The 22,185-nt window shown below is 32.2% G+C and overlaps 2 protein-coding genes across 3 annotated transcripts; one reads left to right on the forward strand and one right to left on the reverse strand.

Annotated features, from left to right (window-relative positions):
- Positions 1–15,748: 15,748 nt before the first annotated feature.
- LOC7467054 (DNA-damage-repair/toleration protein DRT111, chloroplastic) lies at positions 15,749–16,312 on the reverse strand. Its single transcript, XM_002299406.3, has one exon. The coding sequence runs from the start codon at positions 16,310–16,312 to the stop codon at positions 15,749–15,751; it is 564 nt and encodes a 187-aa protein (XP_002299442.1).
- A 557-nt stretch (positions 16,313–16,869) lies between these two features.
- On the forward strand, positions 16,870–21,596 carry LOC7467055 (vegetative incompatibility protein HET-E-1). 2 transcript variants are annotated; one of them, XM_052447905.1, is made up of 8 exons: positions 16,870–17,117; positions 17,392–18,598; positions 18,728–18,818; positions 18,977–19,134; positions 19,227–19,278; positions 20,145–20,224; positions 20,320–20,413; positions 20,704–21,596. In XM_052447905.1, the coding sequence occupies exons 2-8, from the start codon at positions 17,417–17,419 to the stop codon at positions 21,285–21,287; spliced, it is 2,241 nt and encodes a 746-aa protein (XP_052303865.1). In that variant the 5' UTR covers positions 16,870–17,117; positions 17,392–17,416; the 3' UTR covers positions 21,288–21,596. The 2 variants fall into 2 exon arrangements, with proteins under 2 accessions (XP_052303865.1, XP_052303867.1); XM_052447907.1 differs by lacking the exons at positions 20,145–20,224; positions 20,320–20,413.
- Positions 21,597–22,185: the final 589 nt, after the last annotated feature.

Raw genomic sequence — 22,185 nt, forward strand, 5'->3', positions numbered from 1 at the left:
TTAATTACTGAATAGAGAATTGATGATAGATTAAACTTGTAGGTGTAATAGTTAAGAATTTTTATTAGTGTTTTAATTTGGGGAAATATTTTCAGGTAAAATTAGCTTTTGTTAGAAATGAAAATAAGGGCAAGCTTCATACTTGTAAATGTTCGATCATGGCAAGGTGTTAACGTACGGTCACAAAAATTGACGCTATCATACTCTAATAAATACATTATCAGCGCGCAGATGATTATTGTGCATGGTGCAATATCTAATTAAACGACTCAAGATCCACAATTATTTGAGTTTGAATTCTTTTTTTATTAGTATATATTCAGTAGTAGTCTAGGAGGCCATGACTATTGGAGCACCGAGTGATTCGGTGACGACTCACAACTTAGACGCGAAATTGCTCGTTAGCGAAGACTGTGCTGTGCGGCCACGATCTGCGCCAAGGAAATGAAATGAATGCTCAATATCAATGAACAGCCAGCCATATGGCATAAACATCGTCACAAAACCGTAATTAAGGTGTGTTTGGTATATTAGTAAATATTGTTTTTTAAATGTTTTTTTTTCTTGAAAATTTATTAAAATAATATATATTTTTTATTTTTTAAATTTTTTTTTAAATTACCACATCAAAACGATCAAAAACCTTAAAAACAAATTATTTAAAAAATAACAAAACGGCAGTTCAATCACTGCAACAAATAATCTCTTAAACTGGTGTTTATATTTCATAATAGTTGATTCTTAATTAATATGTTATATTTTATTTGTTTTTTCTTTTCAATAACTTAAAAAACTACCATTGAAAACTTAATCTCAACCGAAAGTAACGAAAATAGATAGTATTCTCACAAATTCATAGCTAATTTTGAGAATCTATTTCAAAAGTATGAGCAGAGAAAGTAGCTTCTTGAATGAGATAAGTATTGTTGAGATTTTAGTCATCATGTTTATGATAAAATAAATATGGATTGATATTCTCTGCTAATTTATGATATTTATCTTGTTGATGATTGTGCTAGTAATGATTGAATAAATAACAACAATAATGGCAATAATGATGTCATCAACAATGTTTAGAAGTTAAGTGTAAAAAGATCATTGAAGATGCTTGTTAACAAAAACAAATAGTTGGTTTTGGCTATGTTTATTATCCTTTTAATTACAAGCTTATTGATATCACAAAGGTAGATTTGTTCAAGGTTTATATAGTTACAATATATGTTTATGGAATAAGAATGAGGTTTAGAATTCATTATTTTACAAGTCAATGAAAGAGAAATAATTTGCTAACAAATTTTAACATGAAAGATTGACATTGATATATAAAATAGTTATACATCTAAAGTAAAAAAAAAAAACAAAGAAAATGCATTGGAGATTTTTTATTAAACATCCACGAGATCGAGGTAAGAACAATTTAAACTCAATAATAAGTTTTTTATAACAAGAAGATATTGAAGCATGATAATTTCTAGGTTTCGTATTATTTTTATCCATACTTAGTTTAGGAAAAAAAAAATTATTATTTTTATTTTTCCTTTTTAGTATAAGAATTAATTAGTTTAGGAATTTTATTTGCCTATTCAATTTTGACTTAAGAATAGTATAAATAGGGTTACTTAATTTGAAAAGAAAAGAAAAACTCTAAATGTTGCACGGACATGCACTATATATTCTCGATTATTAAAGAAATTAATTTTATTACGTAGGCCTTGATCCCTACATCTTTGTTTTTCCTATTTTATCTCTCCAATATTATTTAAAAAATGTATGCTAGCGATGATTAAAAGAATCTGTATATATGTCTAACTCTAATAAAAAAAATAATTATAACCGTACTCGAATTGTTCAAATTCAAAATGAAACTGGAAGGCAACGGGAAGTCCTCTTTAACCCATCTAATTGCTTGAAAAGCGACTACACTGCACCAGACAAACATTTTTACAACCCCCTCGAAAAAGCACCTTTACGATTGCCATCATTTTAGATGTTTGGTAAAAGCCAATAGAGGTACTGCTGCTTGTTTTTGCGATTTATAAATTTTTTTATTTTTTTAAATTAATTTTTATATTTTTAGATAGTTTTGATATACTGATTTTAGAAATAATTAAAAAAATAACATTATTTTTATATAATTTTAAACAAAAAAATATTTAAAAAACAATTGTTAGCACAATAATAATTATTTCAGCCTCTTGTTATCAGTATCAGTATTTGTTTGCTGGATTCATCTTCCCAAAAATTGATATTATTCAAGAAATTAATTGAAAATGAACATTTCAGGATAACATTTCTTAACAAGTCACGAGCCAGGAACTTGTGCATATGTGTTCATCGCAGCCTTGAAGCTTTACCTTCCAGGATCATGATCACAAGCCAGGTATTCATGCTTAATTAATTTCAACATGATCTCTGGACAGTCAAGAAAAAGCTTGATTACAAAGTACAGCAACCGGTACAAAAGGTATATCAATATACCTTTTCATTTTCACTGCAAGTAATTGCTGTCCATTATCATTGGGAAATTTTTTATTTTCCTTGCATATTAACAAAAGCTAAAACACGAAGGAATTTTATTATAGGTCGTGAGTGAAATTTACAATGATTTTTTTTTTTATCAATTTAGCCGGGAGGCAATTTGTTCGTGATAAAATATAATAAAAACAAAAGGCGTATTAGGTATAACATATATTCTTATAAGTTGTGATATAAGGGATATTTAAAACTAATATGTAGGTGTTTATAATAAGATATGTACATTGAATGACCCGCATGAGAATTTTATATGAAGTGATCACATATGTCTATGGAAAGGTTCATATGAAGGTTATGTAAGTGATCCTTAGACTTGAGATCACTAAGTCATATTATGTAAAAAAATGTTATGTTTTGATCTTGTTACATATTATCTTAATTCAAAAAATAAAATGACAGATATTAAATATAACATAAACTATATAAAAATACTTAAGTAATTAAGAGGTGATTCAATACTCTAGATAAATAAATAAAAATATTTTATTTATTCTAAAATAGTAGATCAAGGAATTCTTTAGCGGGCAAATCAATTGGAGAATTTATGGCGCAGGTTTATTGAGGCTTACAAGTCAAAAGAATTAGAAGGACGTCTACTTAGCAGTTTGCGTTGTGCAAGAAACATAATTATGATACATAATTGACCGAATCCTACTTGAAGTATGCATCACATTTCCTAAAGCCTTAACGCCCACCTCTAGAATCCACCATGCATCATCAATCATGTACATCAAAATTGGAAAAACCGAACCTTATTTAACTTATTATTTTCCTTTTTTATAAATTCTGAGAAGGGGGGAATTGCTAATTATATATTCAACTTGATTTTTACCGGAAAGCAACAAGATTATTAAAAAAAATTAAAAAAATATTTTAAAATACGAACCTTGACCATTCACATGCCAAAGTTGTTCTATAACTTGTCACTGAAGACATGAAATGTGTGTCTTGTGCTTTCAATCACATCATTAAGCTTGAAATACGATTGATTTGGCTCGATTTTCTTCTACTAGTAATGATGACCACCCCCGTCTACCAACCGTGAGGGCCATACGTGGGGATGGATCTCTTCGCTGTGATATCATCAACAATACCTAATCATATTCTTAACATGCCCACATGGTGAACATCTAACGGCGCTTGAACGTTTCAGTGATAATGTGTCTTCAAGCTTAAAAAAGCGCAGGCAGCATCATCCCCATTAGCAACCCAGGAGACTGTCCTCACTCCTCAGTGTTGTGGTGTGCAAGTTATAAATATTAACTTCTTTTTTCCTTGAGAACCAAGATAATCCGATTCAGTGGTCGCATTCGAATTCCTCTGCCTTCAGAGCATGGATTAGTTTGATAGAACAAAGGATTTCGATCATATCATTATCATCATTCAAGCGTTCATATATATATTTTACGGCTTTTTTCTTACGTTTCTAAGCTCGACAGCAGGATGGGCACCTGCTAATTGCTTTTTTCTTAATAATTAATTATTGCATTCATCGAAAAATAAAACGTGCTTAAATTTATTTCCATACACTTCACACCAAAAGCTTCGCATTGTCTTATCTTGGTGTGTTATTAAAATCACTCACTGTAGCCAATTGAAATGGAATTCTAACTATAAAGGAAGTAGCTTTGTTTTTGCTGTTCAATTGTTTTTTTGAATTATTTTGCTTTAAATTAATTGTTTTTTTATTTTTTATTTTGCTGATATTAAAAATAAATTTTTAAAAATAAAAATATATTATTTTGATACATTTCTAAATAAAAAATATTTTAAAAAATAACTACCATCACATTTCAATTATTCATGTTCGTAATTTTTCACTATTGCATGGAATCCTTTCTTCTTCTTCTTTTCAAGACTGCCAAATGATTTCATTAATCAAATAAATTGGGCATTCATAACAAAAATTAAACTTGCACACTTCCAAATATAAGTGATAATATCAATATATTTCTTAATTGCTAATTTAATTAGATGGTAAGTGACTTTATTTCTTTTTATTATTTAATATCTGAATCTAAAAATAAATATAAGAAAAAAAAAATTCTTATAAATATATTGGCATTTATTTAAGCTTGGATAGTATTTAGGATTGTTGTAGCGGTTATTGAATCTAAAAAAAACTATGAAAAAAGTTTTTCCTCTTATAAATATATTGGCATTTATCTGAACTCGGATAGTATTTGAAATTATTGTAGCGGTTATTTTTTAAAGTATTTTTTATTTGAAAATATATCAAAATAATATTTTTTTTATTTTTAAAAAATTATTTTTGATATCAACACATCAAAATAATTTAAAAATATTAAAAAATTAAAGAAAAACAATTATTATTTTTTAAATACCTTTTAAGCATCAAAACAAAGACACTCGTAATTTATGAGAATTATTGGAGTGCAAAGCAAAAGGATGCGTTGGTGCACTGTATCGTGTATTTGTATCTGGCTCTTTGATTTGCCTCTCTCACACGTACAAACAACTCAAGTACTAAACCATGTCGAAGCCTCAACTCAAGAGTGAATGGCGGCGAATTGAAGCCGTCAGATGTTGGGTATCTTTGATGATAAGGACCCACCAAAACAAGCACCATTTGCTAACGACACGTGTCCCACGATGTTGACCCCACAAAAGAAGTGGGCGGTGGAGGCATTTGTGGGCTTCGGTGGGCCATCAAACATGCGCGTGCCAAGCTTTTCCATTTCCGTTCCAAAATCCTGCCCGACCAAGTAAAGAATCTAATCGTGGCCGTCTGATCTAGAAAATCCCTATCTTGATAGCCTACCATGCTCTGATGATGTAATGGGATTGGCTCCCCACTTGATGTGGACCGCGTGGGATAGTGCATTCCACGTCATAAAAAAGAAGTAAGCAGGCTAGTTGCTGGAGGGATGAGGAATAGACTCCCCCCTCCTCCCTCTCCCTCTTCGCTATGCTATTCTCAAACGATTGTGAAAAATAAAACTTTCATGAATCTTCAATAATGGTATAAACAAGGTAAAGAAACAGCTTTTTATTATAAATGCATGAAACCATTGAAAAACATCATTTGTTTAAAATTTGAATTCTTTTTATTAAAATTCTTTTTTTAATGTTCTTAAGTTACTAATATCAAAAATAAATTATTAAAAAATAATAATAAAATATTATTTTAATTCAATTCTAAACTAAAAAAACATATTAAAAACAGAATTGTTGGCTACATTGGCAAACAGCCACTAATCTGCATCTTTACACACGCTACATATATATTTATATAAATGCTATCGTCAAAATTCATGTGAACTTGATTAGAAAACTAGAGCCGTCCGATAGGGCACTGGCTCTTTAGATAGAGATCTGATTTCCAAGTAGGGCCCACTGAATCTCTGATGAGTTAGATGTCACCCGTGTTAATTTATTTCATTTTAATGGGGGGGCTTTGTTTGCTTCCTGCTCCACCCCTCTCTTCACTCGGCGTATTTTTTTGCCCTAGTCCTCATCGGAGGAAAGATGTGATCGACTCTGGAGTCTGTACTTATAACTTGTAGTTGATAAATTTACTCAAACAATCTCTTCAATGATTCGGATTGACTAACGAAAACATTTGTCAAGTGGCTGAGAGCCAAAAGTTGAATCCTTGTGAGTTGTAGTGCCCGAGTTAAAAGTTTTCCATTCCCATGGTATATACATATATAATATATAGAAGAATGTTATCTATCGACATGCCTTCTTCTTCTTCTTTTCTCTATCATACTTGAGATTCAAAGAAGTGAAAAGGAAAATGGCTCTAATATTGTTATGACAAACCTTTGAATGAACAAGAAAAAGTCCATTTATTTAATTTCTTATGGTTTTTTTCTTTTTAGTAATCGTAGATGTTCGGAACAGCTTACGCGTACCTTGGCTAATCTCCCGAGATCATGAAATTAACGACCATGCAAACCTCATATGACTCTGAGATTTATGACACTCGAACTAATAACTTCTGAGAAACAAACTGATCAAGGCATGATCAGTTAAGCTACATTGTTGTACTTCTCATAATTAATTTCTTATAGTTTTATTTAATAGATGTGAATCTTTTGAAATGATTCCGACAAGTTTCATGACCTTCATCTTAAACAGATAAACTCCCCTCCTTGTGATGATTTAGAAGAAATTACTAAAGGAGTCGAAGAAGAGCCTTTAAAAAATTTATCAAGGCATCAAACAAATTCCCTCGAAACTACAGAGAATAATTTGTTCTTCCTTTTTTTATAAAATAAAGAGCAGGCAAGCCAAGATGATTTTAAAATTCCTGACAGAACACGTTACATCTCGTAGCTTCCACGTACTTAAAAAAAAAAAAAAAAAACACTCCCATTATATTTAAATTGGACTAAAACTTGAGACACCTCCGTGAAAGAACCATTTACTTTAAAGTAATTGTCATCGATCAAGGATTATGGCAACACACTTGAACTCAAATTTTGGTGAAAGTTAACAAGAGTGTTAGCACTTAATTAGCACTAAACTAATCTCTCGTGGGCTACAAGAAGTATACTATAATGGCTCTCGAGATGTCATTCCTTGTGTATTCTTATGTTGCTCAATAAACAATTAATAATATTCTATTAGTTATTTTTTAAAGTTTACATTAAAAAAATAGAAAAATATAACTAGAAAAAAATATATATTTTAATGTTTTTTCATGGGGTATGATTTTTTTATTTATCTATTTATTTAAAATAAAATTTAAAAAATAACTAGAATATATATATCCATGTGTGTGTACTGTGATAGTGATCCAAACTAGATTCCAATGGCAGGCAACATGAGGCACTATCATTGCCTTTCAGCCTGGACCGGCGCCGCTGGAGAAAGGGACCCCACCGCACTTTCTTTGATGGGTTCTAAATTCCCCGTAGCCGCCTTGGTTCATAAGGCTCGAACTTTATTCAAATTCTACAAAGGATTTCTTTTACGGGGTAGTATCAAAATTTTAGATTTGACCTTAAACACAAAAATTATAAATCCAAACCAAACTAATTAATTATGTTTGTGGGAATTAAGTGGGTTTTAAATAAAAAATTGAGTCTGGGTGTTTGTTCAAATTAAATTAGTGATATTAATTCCTGGAGGTTAGAGAACGAATGCAGGATATTTGAATTTTTTTTAATTAAATTCAATTGAAAATTCTTAATGAAATATTAAGTTTAGAATTAATAACTGAATTCAACCTCTAAAAAAAATTAAAAAAATAAATTAGAGGTTATCCCCTTTATTTTACTATATTGAAAAGGAGAAATTAATGTTAAAACTTATTTTTACAAAAATATACATTTATTCATTATTTTTTAGAGACCATTACAAAATAAGATGAAAACAATGAGTGTAATATATGAAACAAAATGAATTAAATTATATATTTTTTAAATATATGAATTTAATTTTTTTTATCAACTAAATTAAAATTAAATAATATAATTAAATTCAGCTATAGTTAAGAATCGACTCCAACAAGGGAAAAAAAAAAACATCATCTCTCTAGTAGAGAATGCATAGTGATTTGTAATTATCAAACCATTATAAAGCAGTGACCGAATGTTCTTTGTTTTTGACATAAAAGGATAAGAGATTCTTAGGTTGACTCTTATATATTAAAGATCAAGTTTTTCTTAAATTAAGTTTTAGACAAATAATCTACATAATTGTTTATTTACTCACACGCAAATCTCCAAGGATTAATCGTCTCTAGGAGTGGGTTCATAAACATCTTCGAAAAAAAGTTGTGCGGCGATTCCAAAGGTTATTTTTGTATGATAAGGAAAAAGTTATTTAGTTAGTGTTTAGTTTCTCGAGATAAAAAAAATATAGAGATAATAAAAATAAAAAAAATAGGATAGAAAATGAGTCTAAGATAAAATTATGTTGGGTAATAATATACAAGATAAAATAATTATTTTTATATTCTATTTGATAATGGTGGACAAGAAAGAGTAAAATATGAAAAAGTCTATTTTACATATTGTTATCAAACTTATATTTTTTTAAAAAAAATGAAATTTTATTACTTTTACTTTAGTTTATATCAAGAGTTGAAATTAATAATATTATAATAACTCTAGTTATAAAACCCGGACTAACTTGACAGGTTGATCTAGGGCCTAAACTAGTTTGAGTTTAAGAAAAAACAGAAGAATGATTGACTCGATCTAACCCAGTTAAAAAGTCAAGTCAAGTCAGGATAAAACACGGGTCAAAAACCCATTGACTTTTTGGGAAAAAAAATTAAAAATTTTGGGTCAGCTGAGGTGACTCTCCTGATTCATGACCTGAACATTGCCTTGGATCGGCTCCCGAGTCAGGTTTAAAAACTATGATAATAATCATTTTTATCCATACGTTAACTTCTCCCAACCTGTGACATGGGCCTTGCTCTAGTTGACCCTCAAGTCGGGTTTTAAAACTACAATAATAATAAATTTTATCAGTATATTGACCCGAATCAACCCAAATTGATTCACCTAATTCGTGACTAGGGCCTTGCTCTAGGTTGACTTCCAAATCAAGTTTTAAAACTTAATAATAATCACTTTTATTTTATGTTGACCCAGGTCAACTCAGGTTGACCCTCTTAACACATTACTTGGGTCTTACCCCGAGTCAACTCTTAAGTCGCGTTTTAAAACTATAATAATAATCACTTTTATTTTTATGTTGACTCAGGTCAATTATCAACCCCACTCGTTACTCGAGCCTTGCCCCAAATTGACATTGAATCAGGTTTTAAAACTATTATAATAAATTTTTTTATTATTATGCTGACTCGAGTCAACCCGGCTCGTGACCCGAGTCTCGACTAGTTATCCGAGATTTGCTCCAGATCGACTCCGATTTGGATTTTAAAACTATGATAATAATTATTTTTATTCTTACGTGTCTTAGTTCAATAATTTTGAAAATAGAGTTTTTTAGAAGGATATTTTAAAAATAAAAAATAAAAAATATTGTTTCTGGAGACATGTCCGCTCTATATCTCATGTTGTGAAAGTATAGAAATTTATTCTAAAACTACTTCAAAAACATATTTATTTTTATGTTTCAAAATCTTTAACCAAACACGTTTTTATTTTTATTATTTATATTTTTTTTATTTTAAAACAGTTTTTTCTCCTCGTATAAAAAATTATTGCTAGTGACAATTCGAACCTAAATTTTAAATTTTAGAGAAAAGTGAGTTACACGGCAACCTTAAACAGTGTATTAAAGTTATTGTTTCCATGTTTGTTAAGCAATGAGCCCGTCTGCCCGTGTATATTCTTTCAAATCAACTATCACATCCCATCCTTACGTGTCTTAAACAGCATCTAGCTTGTTAGAAAATCATTAGGTTCCATGTGATTAATAAAATATGAATTCGTCATTCAAAAAAGATTTATTTGAAATATAAATAATGTATTGCTAATGAGATGTAATTCAACTAATATTTGATGTTTCATCTCTTTTCAAAAGTTTTTAATTTAAATCCTTATTTCCTAAAATGATAAAAACAACAACATCAGGTGGGACATGAGATTTGAGAATTAAATCGCCACTAATTCACATGGCGGAGTGAAGGCGTGATGTAGACACCTCAACTGTCTGGAAGGTCAGTAAGTTACAGAAAATTACAACACACTGTCGACAGATCATTTCCCCCTTGCAGGGCGTTGACCTCCCAAGACAGACCTATGGCTTAGGCTCATATTGCACCACCCACTTGGTTGGTGGCTTGGTGCCTTGCTACTAGACTAGGGTTGGGCTGCCCTCAAGAAATAAAACCCAGCACCCCCTCCATCATTACGTGTGTGTGTTTGGTAATGAAGTATAAATGTTCTTAGGAGAAAAAAGAAATTAAATCTATAATTCTGACATCCTTAAAATAAAAATATTTAAGAATTCTTCTCGACACAAAAGATACTTTCAAAAGCATTACCAAACGGGGGGGCCAGGGGGGGTGCATCTGTAATTTGCTACCCAACTGGATGGTCCAATAAAGAAAGGATAAGCACGTGGCTGAGTTTGTGTAAGAGTGGGCTCTGGTCCATCTTGATGGACCTATTTGGGCTTGTTATTGTTTGTAGTGTTTAGTTTTTACTTTGAGCCCTTTATTAAGTGGAGGGTGAGCCATGGAAAACTTGTTTGATTTCCCTCTCTTCATTCTCACAGTCTACGCAGTCAACCTCAGCCAGCATGCTTCCTGATTTTGCTCTTCATTTAATGAATAGATAAAATAAAATAAAACAAATTAAAACAATTAATTTAGCGAACGAAGCAAAACTACAACAATACTTCTTTTAATGAATAGATAAAATAAAATAAAACAAATTGATGTTGATGATGTGAATAGAGGATACGAACCTGATGACTGTATTTTAGATTGCGTATAGTTTGTTTTCCCATGAAAAAAAAGAACAAACATGTTTGATTTTAGTTTAAAAAATAAAAACAAATACATAAAATAAATTTATATTTAAAATAACCTTGAAGTTAGTCTTTATAGTTTCAAAACGTAAGATTCGTGAGGGATATATTTCTCTGTTTTTATTATTTCTGTCTCTATTATATTAAAACAGTAACTAAACACTATCTAATAAAATTATATACATTACCAATCAACTAATTGATAATATTTTTTTTTATTAGAATGGATATGTTTTTTTTGTTAAGAGTACCATAGCACATCTAAAAATTATAAAATTATCTCTAAACCAACTTGGAAATAACAAAAAAAAAAAACTAAATACAAATACAAAAATATCATTGAACCTAGGCTATAGAAAATCCACTTTCAAGAGCATGCAAGTCATCTTAATGTTCTTTAAAAATGAAAAAAAAAAGAAAAAGAAACCCATGAACATAAGCTTTAAGAGATTTTGAATCCAAGGGTGTGATGGTTATTTTACCTGCGTTACAAGATTGAAAGAACTTAATTGTCCTTTTTAAAGTTGACGATGATAAATGAACTGTTGTGAAATAACCGAATTGCTCCCAATAACATGTTTTTTTTGCGTTTTTTTAAGGGTAAAATGGATATTTCACCCCAAAGATTTTTAAATCGCATATATCTCATACGAATATGTAAACGCCCTCCCCCATTCAAATTTTCTTATAATTATAATAATAATTCGAAAAGTTTTGCCGGTGAAGGCATGGAACTTTCTTGGCAGTATTTATATGTTTTTGTAGTTGTTTTGTTTTGATTTTGAGAAAGTTTAATTATATAGCAGAATTTCAAGAAGAAGCACGTATAAAACCCAAATTAATTAGGCGCACCAAATCAAACTGTACAGCAATACCGATTAAATACGCTTGGTTTTATCAATGGCCAGAAGTATGCATATGTGGTTGGTAGATGGGGTGATTATTTTCTGTTCGGTTTTGTTTTTATAAAGAAAAGTAATCAAATTAGTTTTTAAATAAATACCGAAAGCGGTTCAAACCGACCGGTTCCTGTTCGGTTATTTTAGAACAAAAACTGGTTCAAACCGACTGGTTCCGGTTTGATTCGGTTTGGCTCGGGTTCGGTTTTTTCAGTTTCAGACTTATAAAACCGAACCGAACCGGTCGGTTTTTTAAAAATTCAAATCGGTTCTTTTTCACGGTACAGTTTTTTCAGTTATTTTTTTTTCTGGTTTTCTCGATTTAATCGATTTTTTGGTTTTTCTACTCACTTCTAGCTAGGTGACCTTACCGCTTGCAAAATAAAAAATAAAATCAGGAAAAAACACATTATGATTCTCTATTTATTATTTTTTACATGCTCAAGATCAATTGGACGGTGTTTTGATAAAAATAATAGTAAGAAAATTGGTGAGATATCTTGCCATAGGTTCTCTTTTACATGCTCAAGATCAATGCTCCTGCCCGGAAATCACATCACTACTACAATTTAATCCGTATTTAAACGAACAATTTCAATTAACATTTACCATTAGTGTTTATTCACGTGATATATACATTAGTGTTTATTATTTTCTTATTAAGATAGTCAAGATATGAATTAAAATTCTTCCAACTCAAATATGTTTTTCCGCGTGATTAAAGAAAAAAAATCATACTAAATATAATTAACATGGGAAGATTTAAAAAATATTTGAGAGTGTGATTGTTGATACTTTTCAAGATATTTTTTACTCAGAAATGTATTAAAATAATAATTTTTTTTAAAAATTTATTTTTAATATCAACAAGTCAAAACGATCTAAAAATATAAAAAAATAATTTTAAATAAAAACAAATTTCACAAACTTTATTAACACGTCAAAATGATCTAAAAATATAAAAAAAATTAATTTTAAATAAAAACAATTTTTCCAAACTTCATTATCAGTAGCACGGCAGAACAATCTTAAAAAAATAAATTTTAAATAAAAATAAATTTCACAAACCTCCATGGGTGAATTTTTTGGGGTTTTAACATTAATAAAAATAATCATTTACTCTACCTAAAAAGAAGAAGAAGAGGAATGAATGAACACAAAGGAAAGACCCGTGCAAATTCAAAGTCCTAGTGGACAAAGTTGGGAGGCGGTCAAAATTCACAAGTTAGCTGAGAAATTCCTCGTTAGTCCCCTGGAACTGGCCTCTTGTCCTTGACCGAACGTAGTAGGTGTTAATTTTCGATTCGGAATCACCAATTTGATTGTAGTTACGATGGTGGCTTTTAGTTCTGGGTGCGATTTTCAAGTGTTTGATAATAATTTAAAAACTCAAATATCATGGTCATTTTAATGTATTATTTTTAAAAGCTATGATTTATAGCTTTTCAAAAAGTACTGTCATAACTTTTCTAAATAGACCTTCTTACATATAAATATATATTTGTAAGTATAAAATATATAATTCATTTGTCAAATAAGTTGGATTTAATTGAATTAAAAAAAAATAGATGGATCCACAGTACATTAAATATGAAAGAGCAACATGTGGTAAAAAAATAACATAAAAAAAGGTCTTGGAGGTTTTAGCATGGTAATTGTGAAGTTTTCATAATAAAGACATGATAAATCTATAACCCCGATAATCAGACCCGAGCCAACTCAGAATATTATGTCGAACATGTGTTAACTTTTCAAATATATGATTTGGGTCATTGGACCTGAAGCGTCTAATCTAAAAAAAATCATAAATCTCAATTCTTAGTCAATAACTTATTGACGAGTAAAATCTAAAAAAAATCAATTATACAAAAGAATTAAAAGAATGACAATTAAAAGAATGAAGATTAAAATTAAAAAACAAAACAAATTTCTTTATTTGATTGAAGGTTGGGATTAAAAGGAAAAATTAATTTAGTAAAGGGAAGAAAAATAAAAAGAATGAGGATCAAAATTGATATAAAAAAATAAAAATAATATTTTGATTAAAGAGTGAAATTAAAAAGAATAATAACTTTTACAAAACATCAAGAAAAATTAAAAAAATAAGGATCAAATTGAAAAATATAATACCATTAATTTAAATTGAAGGATAAAATTGAAAATCAATAAAAATTTTATAAAAAGGCAAAGGAAAAAATATTACAAATCAAAAGAATGAGGATCAAATTAGAAAATATCATATTTGATAAATTAGGATTGAATGTTGAAATTTAAAACAAATAAAACTTCTACAAGAAGGTCAAGAACAAAAATTAAAAATCAAAACAATAAGAATTGAAGTTGAAATACCAACAATAAAAAAGATCAAACTGTAGTTTTCAAAGGAGGAGAGAGAAGAAATGCTTGTCGGTGACAAATCGGAATACCAATGGCAACACGTGCCGCTCTATCAGTGACAAAACATGACAAAATTTTCAACTACTTGGCGAAAGAGTATTTTTGAATGTAGGGAGGTGTTACACACACTGCTCGAAGTGCATAAGTGCCTCCCACACACCTCTAGGTGGCGCACACGTGCTCCTACTTTTTTGTTTTGTTTTTTTATTTAGCCAAATATAAAATTGTCTCTGAGTAGATTTTATAATTACAAAAAAAAAACAATTGTGAAAAGTCAAAAATATCTACTGGCCTTAAGTTTATTTATTTTTTATTTTAAGGGTACTTTTTATCGTTTTACTATGCATTTTAATTTTTTATATTTGATAAAATACTAAATTGTCCCTAAGTTTGAATTATTATAACGAAAAAACCACTGTGAAAATATGAAAAATACCCCTTGACACCAATTTTATTTTGCTTCCAAGACTATTTTGGTCATTTCACCATATAATCAAAATAAGAAAATACTTATTTGTCTACGCTTTATTTAGTATTGACAAATAAATATTGTGAAAAGACTTTAATCCCCTTATAGGCGATTGCTAATGTTATTGGATAAAAGGATAAAATTGTCAAAACACTGTTCTAGTGAATAATATTCTCGAGTTAACATCTATGATGTCTTTGCAAGTCTTTATAACTTCTTTTAATATCTTTTATTTTCATGTAACATTTATGTTGTTATAGTGAATAATATTTTTAAGTCAACATATCTATGATGTTTTTCCAATTCCTTGCAGCTTCTTTTAATATCTTGTATTTTCACATAACATTTATGTTATTATGTATAATACAATTTCATGTGTTCAAATTTAGGGAGATTTGTAATATTATCATTTTTCTTTATTCTAGTGATTAAGATATTTTTAACTTAGTTTTTTATGTATCAATTTTAAGCATGTCTTTTAAAAAAATTAAGATAAATCGTTTATATTATTTTTTTTATTAGATTTGAATTTGAGATTCTAATATTGATATCTAAGTTATTTGAAGTTTAGCCCTTGCATGCTTTGTATAATTTATTTCTATAGACAACAAATTAAAAAGTATATTGTAGAAAATAAATTGTCTTTGAAAGACTAATTTCCCACCCATCTTATGTCCTATATATTTTCCTTTATATGAAAACCCTTCTTGCTTTGACCCAAATGGATCATCAAAAACAGATTAAAAACAACATTTGACTTACCAAAAAATAAATAAATTCGTGGAGCATTAAATGTAAGGTGAAAAAAAGCAGTGTTTTAAAACCCGGCCTGGCCCGATGGGTTGACCCGGGACCCGGCCGACCCGGGCCTGAGACCGGTCCGGGTGGAGGCAAAAACCCGCTTGGGAATTGGCCCGGGGAAACCCGGTCCACCCGGTTAAACCCAGGTGAGACCCGGTCAATTTTTTTCCTGCCGCTGCCTCTTCTCTTCCTTCGACCTTCGCGTCCCGGCCTATTGCACCTACTACCTAATGAGCAAAACCCGAGTTGGAGGAGTTCCATTGAAATTCACACTCTTCACCTTCTTCTCACTAGCATTCACTATAACCCCAGCTCTCCTATCAGTCTTCTTCACCATCAATGTAGTCGTAATCCCTTGCTCCTGTTTCTTCAATCCTTGCCCTTCCTTCCACCCCATCTTCGCCATCATCCTCTGCGCCGCAGTCATTTGTCCACCAGCACCAACTCCCAACCCTACCGTACCTGATGTCCCAATACTAAACCCATCCCCATTCCTGGGTGGCGAAGAACTCCTCGGAACACCTCCACTCATGGCAGCACGCCTTCTCCACGCTTCCTCCCCAGAAATATTCACATCCCTGTCCCTATCCTTCTCCCTCTCCCTCTCCTCCTCCTCCTCTTGCCTCCTCCTCTCAATCTCCCTCAACCTCTCCGCTTCCATCGCCTTTCTTTTTTTCTCCCTCCTATAATCTTCATAATCATTCGGCTTGGCCGGATCATACTCCTCAACAACCACCGAATTCACCCTTACAAGTTCCGATTGCGGAGCCACCTCATCGGGTAGCATAGTCGCCGCCACCACGAACGGAGAAACTAAAGATTTGGAAGCAGAGATTTGGGGTTTAGGTTTGTTAGGGTTTTTTAAAATAGTTAGTGGCGATGTGAGCAGAAGAAATTAACGTGTTGATTCAATAAAAATGAATGTGGTGTTAATTTAGAATTTGTGTTGTTGAATGTTTTATTTTAAATATTTTAGAATTTATGTGGTTGGATGTTTTATTTTAAATATTTTAGAATTTATATTTTGTTTATGTTTTGGATATTGAATTAAATTTATGTTGGTTTATAATTTAAATTTGGTTAGTGTAAGTGTTGCATTATAACTAGTTATGTGTTTTTTTTATAAGTATTTTTTTTGTTGACCCGGGTCAACCCGGGTCAACTCATCTGACCTGTGACCCGATCACTTGACCGAATCAATGATCGGATCGGGTTTCAAAACTATGAAAAAAAGTAAGGCTAGTGTACAAAGAAAACGACACGGTAACCTCAAACGACAACTAAATTATCAGTCAAACAAAAGTAAACTGCACTACAGTTCTTAAAGCTAATTAATACTAGCTAGACACAAAAATAAATGCAGAGAGAGAGAGAGAGAGAGTTACAATCAGAAAATTCAGATTTCAGACAAAATCAAAAGCAACGTTTTACGTTACCCTTTGGATCTTCTCTCTTCCTTTCCTTTTTCCTTCTTCGTATCGACACTGAAATCTAACAATTTAACTCAATATTTATATACTATTCCTGGTCTCCTAACTGGAAACTTCTGTTTGATTTCTGGGGGTTTGACCGAATTTCACTTCTGGCCTCAGGTGTGTATATCTCTGCATTACTTATTTTCCTCATTGTTTTTATTGCAAGCAATTTGTTCGTTTTGTTTTTGTTGTTTTGATTTTTTTTGGTCAAATGTTATGTCTTTTGACGTTGAATGAAAAAAAAAAAGGTTTTCTTGTTTTTAGATTGGACGGAATTGAATTGTCTGTTACAAGATCTGCGGTAGCTGTTTTTTTTTTTTTAGAGATTATGAATATTGATTGTTGTTTGATTTTGTGTTGTGGGTTTTGAATTTTTGATTTGACGATTCAGGATTTAATGGATTCACAGTGAAATAATGATAAAAATGGGGAATTTCAGCGAAGAGGAAGAGCAAGAACCAAGCTTTTTCGATACCCGTGAGGAGATATCTTCTGTTTCTGATTGGAGTTCAGATTGTGGGGATTGTAGTCCTAGTGTTTTTAATAGTTTCTCATATGATGATTGGACTCGGAATCCAGAAAGTGTTCAAGATCGGCGGCGGAGGTTCTTAAAGTGGATGGGTTTAAGTTTGGATCGAAATGATGGTTTTGAAGAGAAGTTTGGTGATGATTTCAAGAACGAAATCCAATGGGTTGGTGTTGATAGGACGGAGGATAATAGTGGGGCAGTGTTAAGGACATCGAGTATAGAAGATGACTTTTTGTCAACTCAGTCTTCTATGTCTTCCGAGTCAAATGAAGTTTGGCGACAATCATTTGAAAATGGTACGCTGGATGGGAATATTGTGTATAGAATTAAAAATTTGGATGATGGAACTGAGTTTCTGGTGGATGAACTGGATGGGGATGGAATGCTTAGTAGACTGCATGAAGTGGGATCCAATCAATCTCCTAGTTTTGAAGAATTTCGGAGAACACTCGGCACATCTCCTTTTCTTGAACGATTTTTTAAGAAATATGTTAATGATGGAAGGGATATGGTAGAAGCAAAAAGGAAAGCTAAAAGGAGTTGGCTGAAGAAATTGGGCTTGAAGGGAAGGATTATTGATAGACAAGGGACAGCTGCCTCGAAGCCTTGTGATCTTGAATCAACCACAGGAGCAAAGATGCATAGAGTTAAAGTTCATCCATCCAAAAAGCACACCAAAGAATTGTCTTCTCTCTTTACTGGACAAGAATTTCTGGCTCATAAGGGATCAATTTTGACAATGAAATTCAGTCTTGATGGACAATACCTGGCAAGTGGTGGTGAAGATGGTGTTGTGCGCGTGTGGAAGGTGATTGAGGATGACAGATCCAACCAATTTGACATCTCAGCCACCGATCCCTCGTGTCTATATTTCACAATGAATCATCTTTCTGAACTAGCTTCTCTTGATGTGGATAAGAAGGTAATTGATAAAACGAAGAGACTTGGTTCATCAGACTCCACATGTGTTGTTGTGCCACCAAAGGTGTTCAGGGTATTGGAGAAGCCTCTGCATGAGTTTCAAGGACATAACTGCGAGGTTTTGGATCTCTCGTGGTCTAAGAAAAGGGTTGGTATCATTAGTTTTCTAGAATTCAGAGATATTATACTCGTCCATAGAATAGCTGCGCCTTGAACTTGCATTTATTGAACTTGGTGAAGTCTAATTTGCTTTCACCTTCTTTATATTTTCTTGCAGTTTCTATTGTCCTCTTCTATTGATAAGACTGTTCGCCTTTGGCAAGTGGGTTGCGACAGATGCCTGAGAGTTTTTTCTCATAATAATTATGGTGTGCCTCCTGCTGCTTGTTTTAATTTATTTTAACACGAGTACCATGATCAATGATTTGGTCACATTGAGTTGTTTTATTTCTGAATGATCTCAATTGTTTCTACCATTTTGTTTTTAGTTGTTCGCTGATAGTTGTCACTGTTATTACTGTTGCAGTGACTTCTGTTGATTTCAATCCTGTGGATGACAATTATTTCATCAGTGGCTCAATAGATGGTAAAGTTCGCATCTGGGAAGTGCTTGGCTGTCGGGTAGTTGATTATACTGATATACGAGAGATAGTTACTGCTGCGTGTTATTGTCCTGGTGGAAAGGTTGCTGAACTTTTTGCTATTAGCTCCTGCAAAATAACTGAGATATTCAAAATGAGTTAATGTTTAAACATTCTCGTTACTTAATAATGCAGGGAGGACTGGTTGGCACAATGACTGGAAACTGCCTCTTTTATGATATAATAGGTATGCATTTCTTCAAGCTTAAGCAAAACATCTTAGTTATGTTCCAGAAAGCTAGTCCACCGGTGGTGTCACTATAAATACAAATAAATTAGCTCTCAGAAATTAGAATCTCACCAATATCTGAAAAACTCATTTGGAATCTCTCCAAATAATGAACAAGAACTTCATAAACTAATCTGACCTTTACTAATCAGAACGAGGCTTTAAATAGCCAAATTACAAACAACATTCCAATTACACACAACTGAAATTGACAATTAACTATCCGTTACATAAAACAGTACCCACGTTCCACCATCTTTTAACGGACAAATTAAAAGAAATAACAAACAGTTGCAAATGCTAATTAATAAGGGTAGTGGGCAGTTATTGACAATTAAAGGAAATAACAAACGGACTCAAATACTTAGTTAAACTGATTATCTGGATGGCCACGTAGTCAAGCAAAGGCAAATGCATCAACTGGGAATCTAAAGCAGGTCTGCATGATGCTAATCAATACTATGCTTCTTGTTTTGGGGTTTTGAGGGGCCCTGACACTCTTCTATTATGCTAATGAAGATGATTCGTTGACAAAAGCATTGGGTTGTTCGATATTCACTGATTTTTCTATTCAAGTTTATTAGGATTTTATAACATGGCTTTTATTGCAGTCTTGTTCTGAATCACACACCACCAATTTTCTTAGTTCTCTGATTTTCTAAGGTGATTTGTTAAATTCCTTAGGTGATGGGCGAATTTATATTTGTATATTCTCCGAACCATAAATAATCCAATCAATTTCCCATTTTTATACAGTAGTTCATGTTGTATGCTGAAAAGAGCTGCCAGGCTGACCACCAAATGATCTTGGTTTTATGATGCAGATAATCGACTGCAACTGGATGCTCAAATATGCTTACAGGGCAAAAAGAAGCTACCTGGCAGGAGGATAACTGGCTTCGAGGTGGTTTACTTTTGCCCTCTTTTTTGTTGACAACTTGCTTCATTCTTGATATTCTGCTGGACAGAGACTCATTTATCTATAATTTTACTCTCCAGTTCTCTCCAAGCGACCCAAGCAAACTTGTTGTCACTTCTGCTGATTCACTAGTCCGAGTGATAAGCGGCCTGGATGTCATTTGCAAATTTAGGGGTTGGTTTCGTTTCCTCTATATTAAGCCTTCTCTTCCTCTTTATATGGTCCTCTATGGTGCCTTAAACACTGCCAGTTTGGATGATCTTGCAAGTTTCCTCTATATTAATCCTTCTCTTCCTCTTTATATGGTCTTCTATGGTGCTTTAACAGTGCCAGTTTGGATGATCTTGCTAGTGAGATCGTCAATTTTTTGTGTCCAACCTTTCAATATTATAGCTGATGGAATAGCATATGTTCTAGCGTTGGATTTTTCATTAATTTGACAGTTAACTTGTTTTCCCTTTCAGCTTCGAGCCTTAGGTTTGCAGCAAACCAGATTTCTGCGTCTTTTACCTCAGATGGAAAACATATTATCTCAACAAGTGAAGATTCTAACGTCTACATCTGGAACTATACCAGCCAGGAAAGGACTTCTCGAACAAAGAACATTCAGTCTTGTGAGAGCTTCATGTCTCAAAATGCATCTGTTGCTATACCATGGCGTGGTATTGAAACTGTTCCTGAAACGCTTTCATCCCCTGAAACTAGCGGGGATGTTAATAGTTTCAGAAGTGATCGTAGTTGTCCAAAATTTTGTGGAGAGATAGAGCAGAAAAGGCTTTCCTCTTCTCCATCAGTCTGTTTCTCTCTTGCCCGTGGATTTCTGTTGGAGTCTTTGACAAGGGGATCTGCGACTTGGCCTGAGGAGAAACTTCCCAACTCAAGCCCGAAGGCAGCCTCACCTCCAAAATCCAGACCCGAGTTCAAGTATTTGAAGAATGCCTGTCAGAATATGTTAAGTTCTCACATGTGGGGTCTTGTTATTGTAACTGCAGGCTGGGACGGACGGATTAGAACGTACCTCAATTATGGTTTACCTCTTCGACTGTGAGAAAAATTAACCATGTGGGGCTTAATTTTCTTACTTACAGGATACAAGCAGGGTTATCTTCATGTTGCAGGGGTGATGAATATAACACAGATGAGAAGAAGGGCAACGCCTTGTGGACTCTTCATAGTGTATATAGTTTAATTAATTAGGCCATTCACGATGGCCATACCTTACTTGTATAGCCCTCTTGGCAACAAATTGCGGGGCTTACTTTTGTAATTGTATACATGCTAACTATACACGATTCTTTGATTTGTTACCGTCAAAATTGAAATAGAAGCTCATGGGCCAACTGGCCCGTTTTGTCTATTTGATTGATGTAAAAAAAATCTGGGAAGTGAGCGATCGTGAAAGCTGTGTATCATTGGGAACAACGTACAACGTTGTGCTGTACAAAGGTTCCTGTTCGTGGTCCAAGTTCTCGTACTAGGTTTGCTTTTTTCACGAGATCTTATTCCAACGTTTTATTTTGAGTACTATCTTATTTTGTCTTATCCTTTGCCATTTCCCATGTGAGCTATTTTCTGGCCATGATATTCTAAGAGTAAAGAAGATTGGGTGAGAAAAAAACAAACCATCAACAGTTTCACAAAAGCAAAACAATGGATTCCATTCACCTATGACACCCTATAGAAAAATAAGTCCAAACATTTACTTTTGTCGCAATGAAATTAAGCATTCGGTTATTTATAGTTAGTTTTTCCTCGAACGAACAATTAATGTATCTAAATTATTAAAAAATCTATATTAACTTAAAAACTTAAATTATTTGGTAAAACCTCATTAATAATTTTATACTAACTCCTTAACTCAACCCCATTAATGATTTATGTAGAAATTAAATTTTTAATTAAAATAAATGAGGTGGAGAGATTTGAAGACTCTAATGTCATTTCAA

The sequence above is a fragment of the Populus trichocarpa genome, chromosome 1, assembly GCF_000002775.5.
Source record: "Populus trichocarpa isolate Nisqually-1 chromosome 1, P.trichocarpa_v4.1, whole genome shotgun sequence".
Lineage (NCBI taxonomy): Eukaryota > Viridiplantae > Streptophyta > Magnoliopsida > Malpighiales > Salicaceae > Populus > Populus trichocarpa.

What these genes read in the sequence shown, in the direction of transcription:
- LOC7467055 (XM_052447905.1), top strand. Translation starts at nt 17,417, where the DNA reads ATGATAAAAATGGGGAATTTCAGCGAAGAGGAAGAGCAAGAACCAAGC. An exon ending in TTTTTCTCATAATAATTATG is followed by an intron (nt 18,819 to 18,976) that starts GTGTGCCTCCTG and finishes TTACTGTTGCAG; the next exon opens with TGACTTCTGTTGATTTCAAT. An exon ending in GGAGGATAACTGGCTTCGAG is followed by an intron (nt 20,225 to 20,319) that starts GTGGTTTACTTT and finishes TTTACTCTCCAG; the next exon opens with TTCTCTCCAAGCGACCCAAG.
- LOC7467054 (XM_002299406.3), bottom strand. Translation starts at nt 16,312, where the DNA reads ATGCTACCCGATGAGGTGGCTCCGCAATCGGAACTTGTAAGGGTGAAT.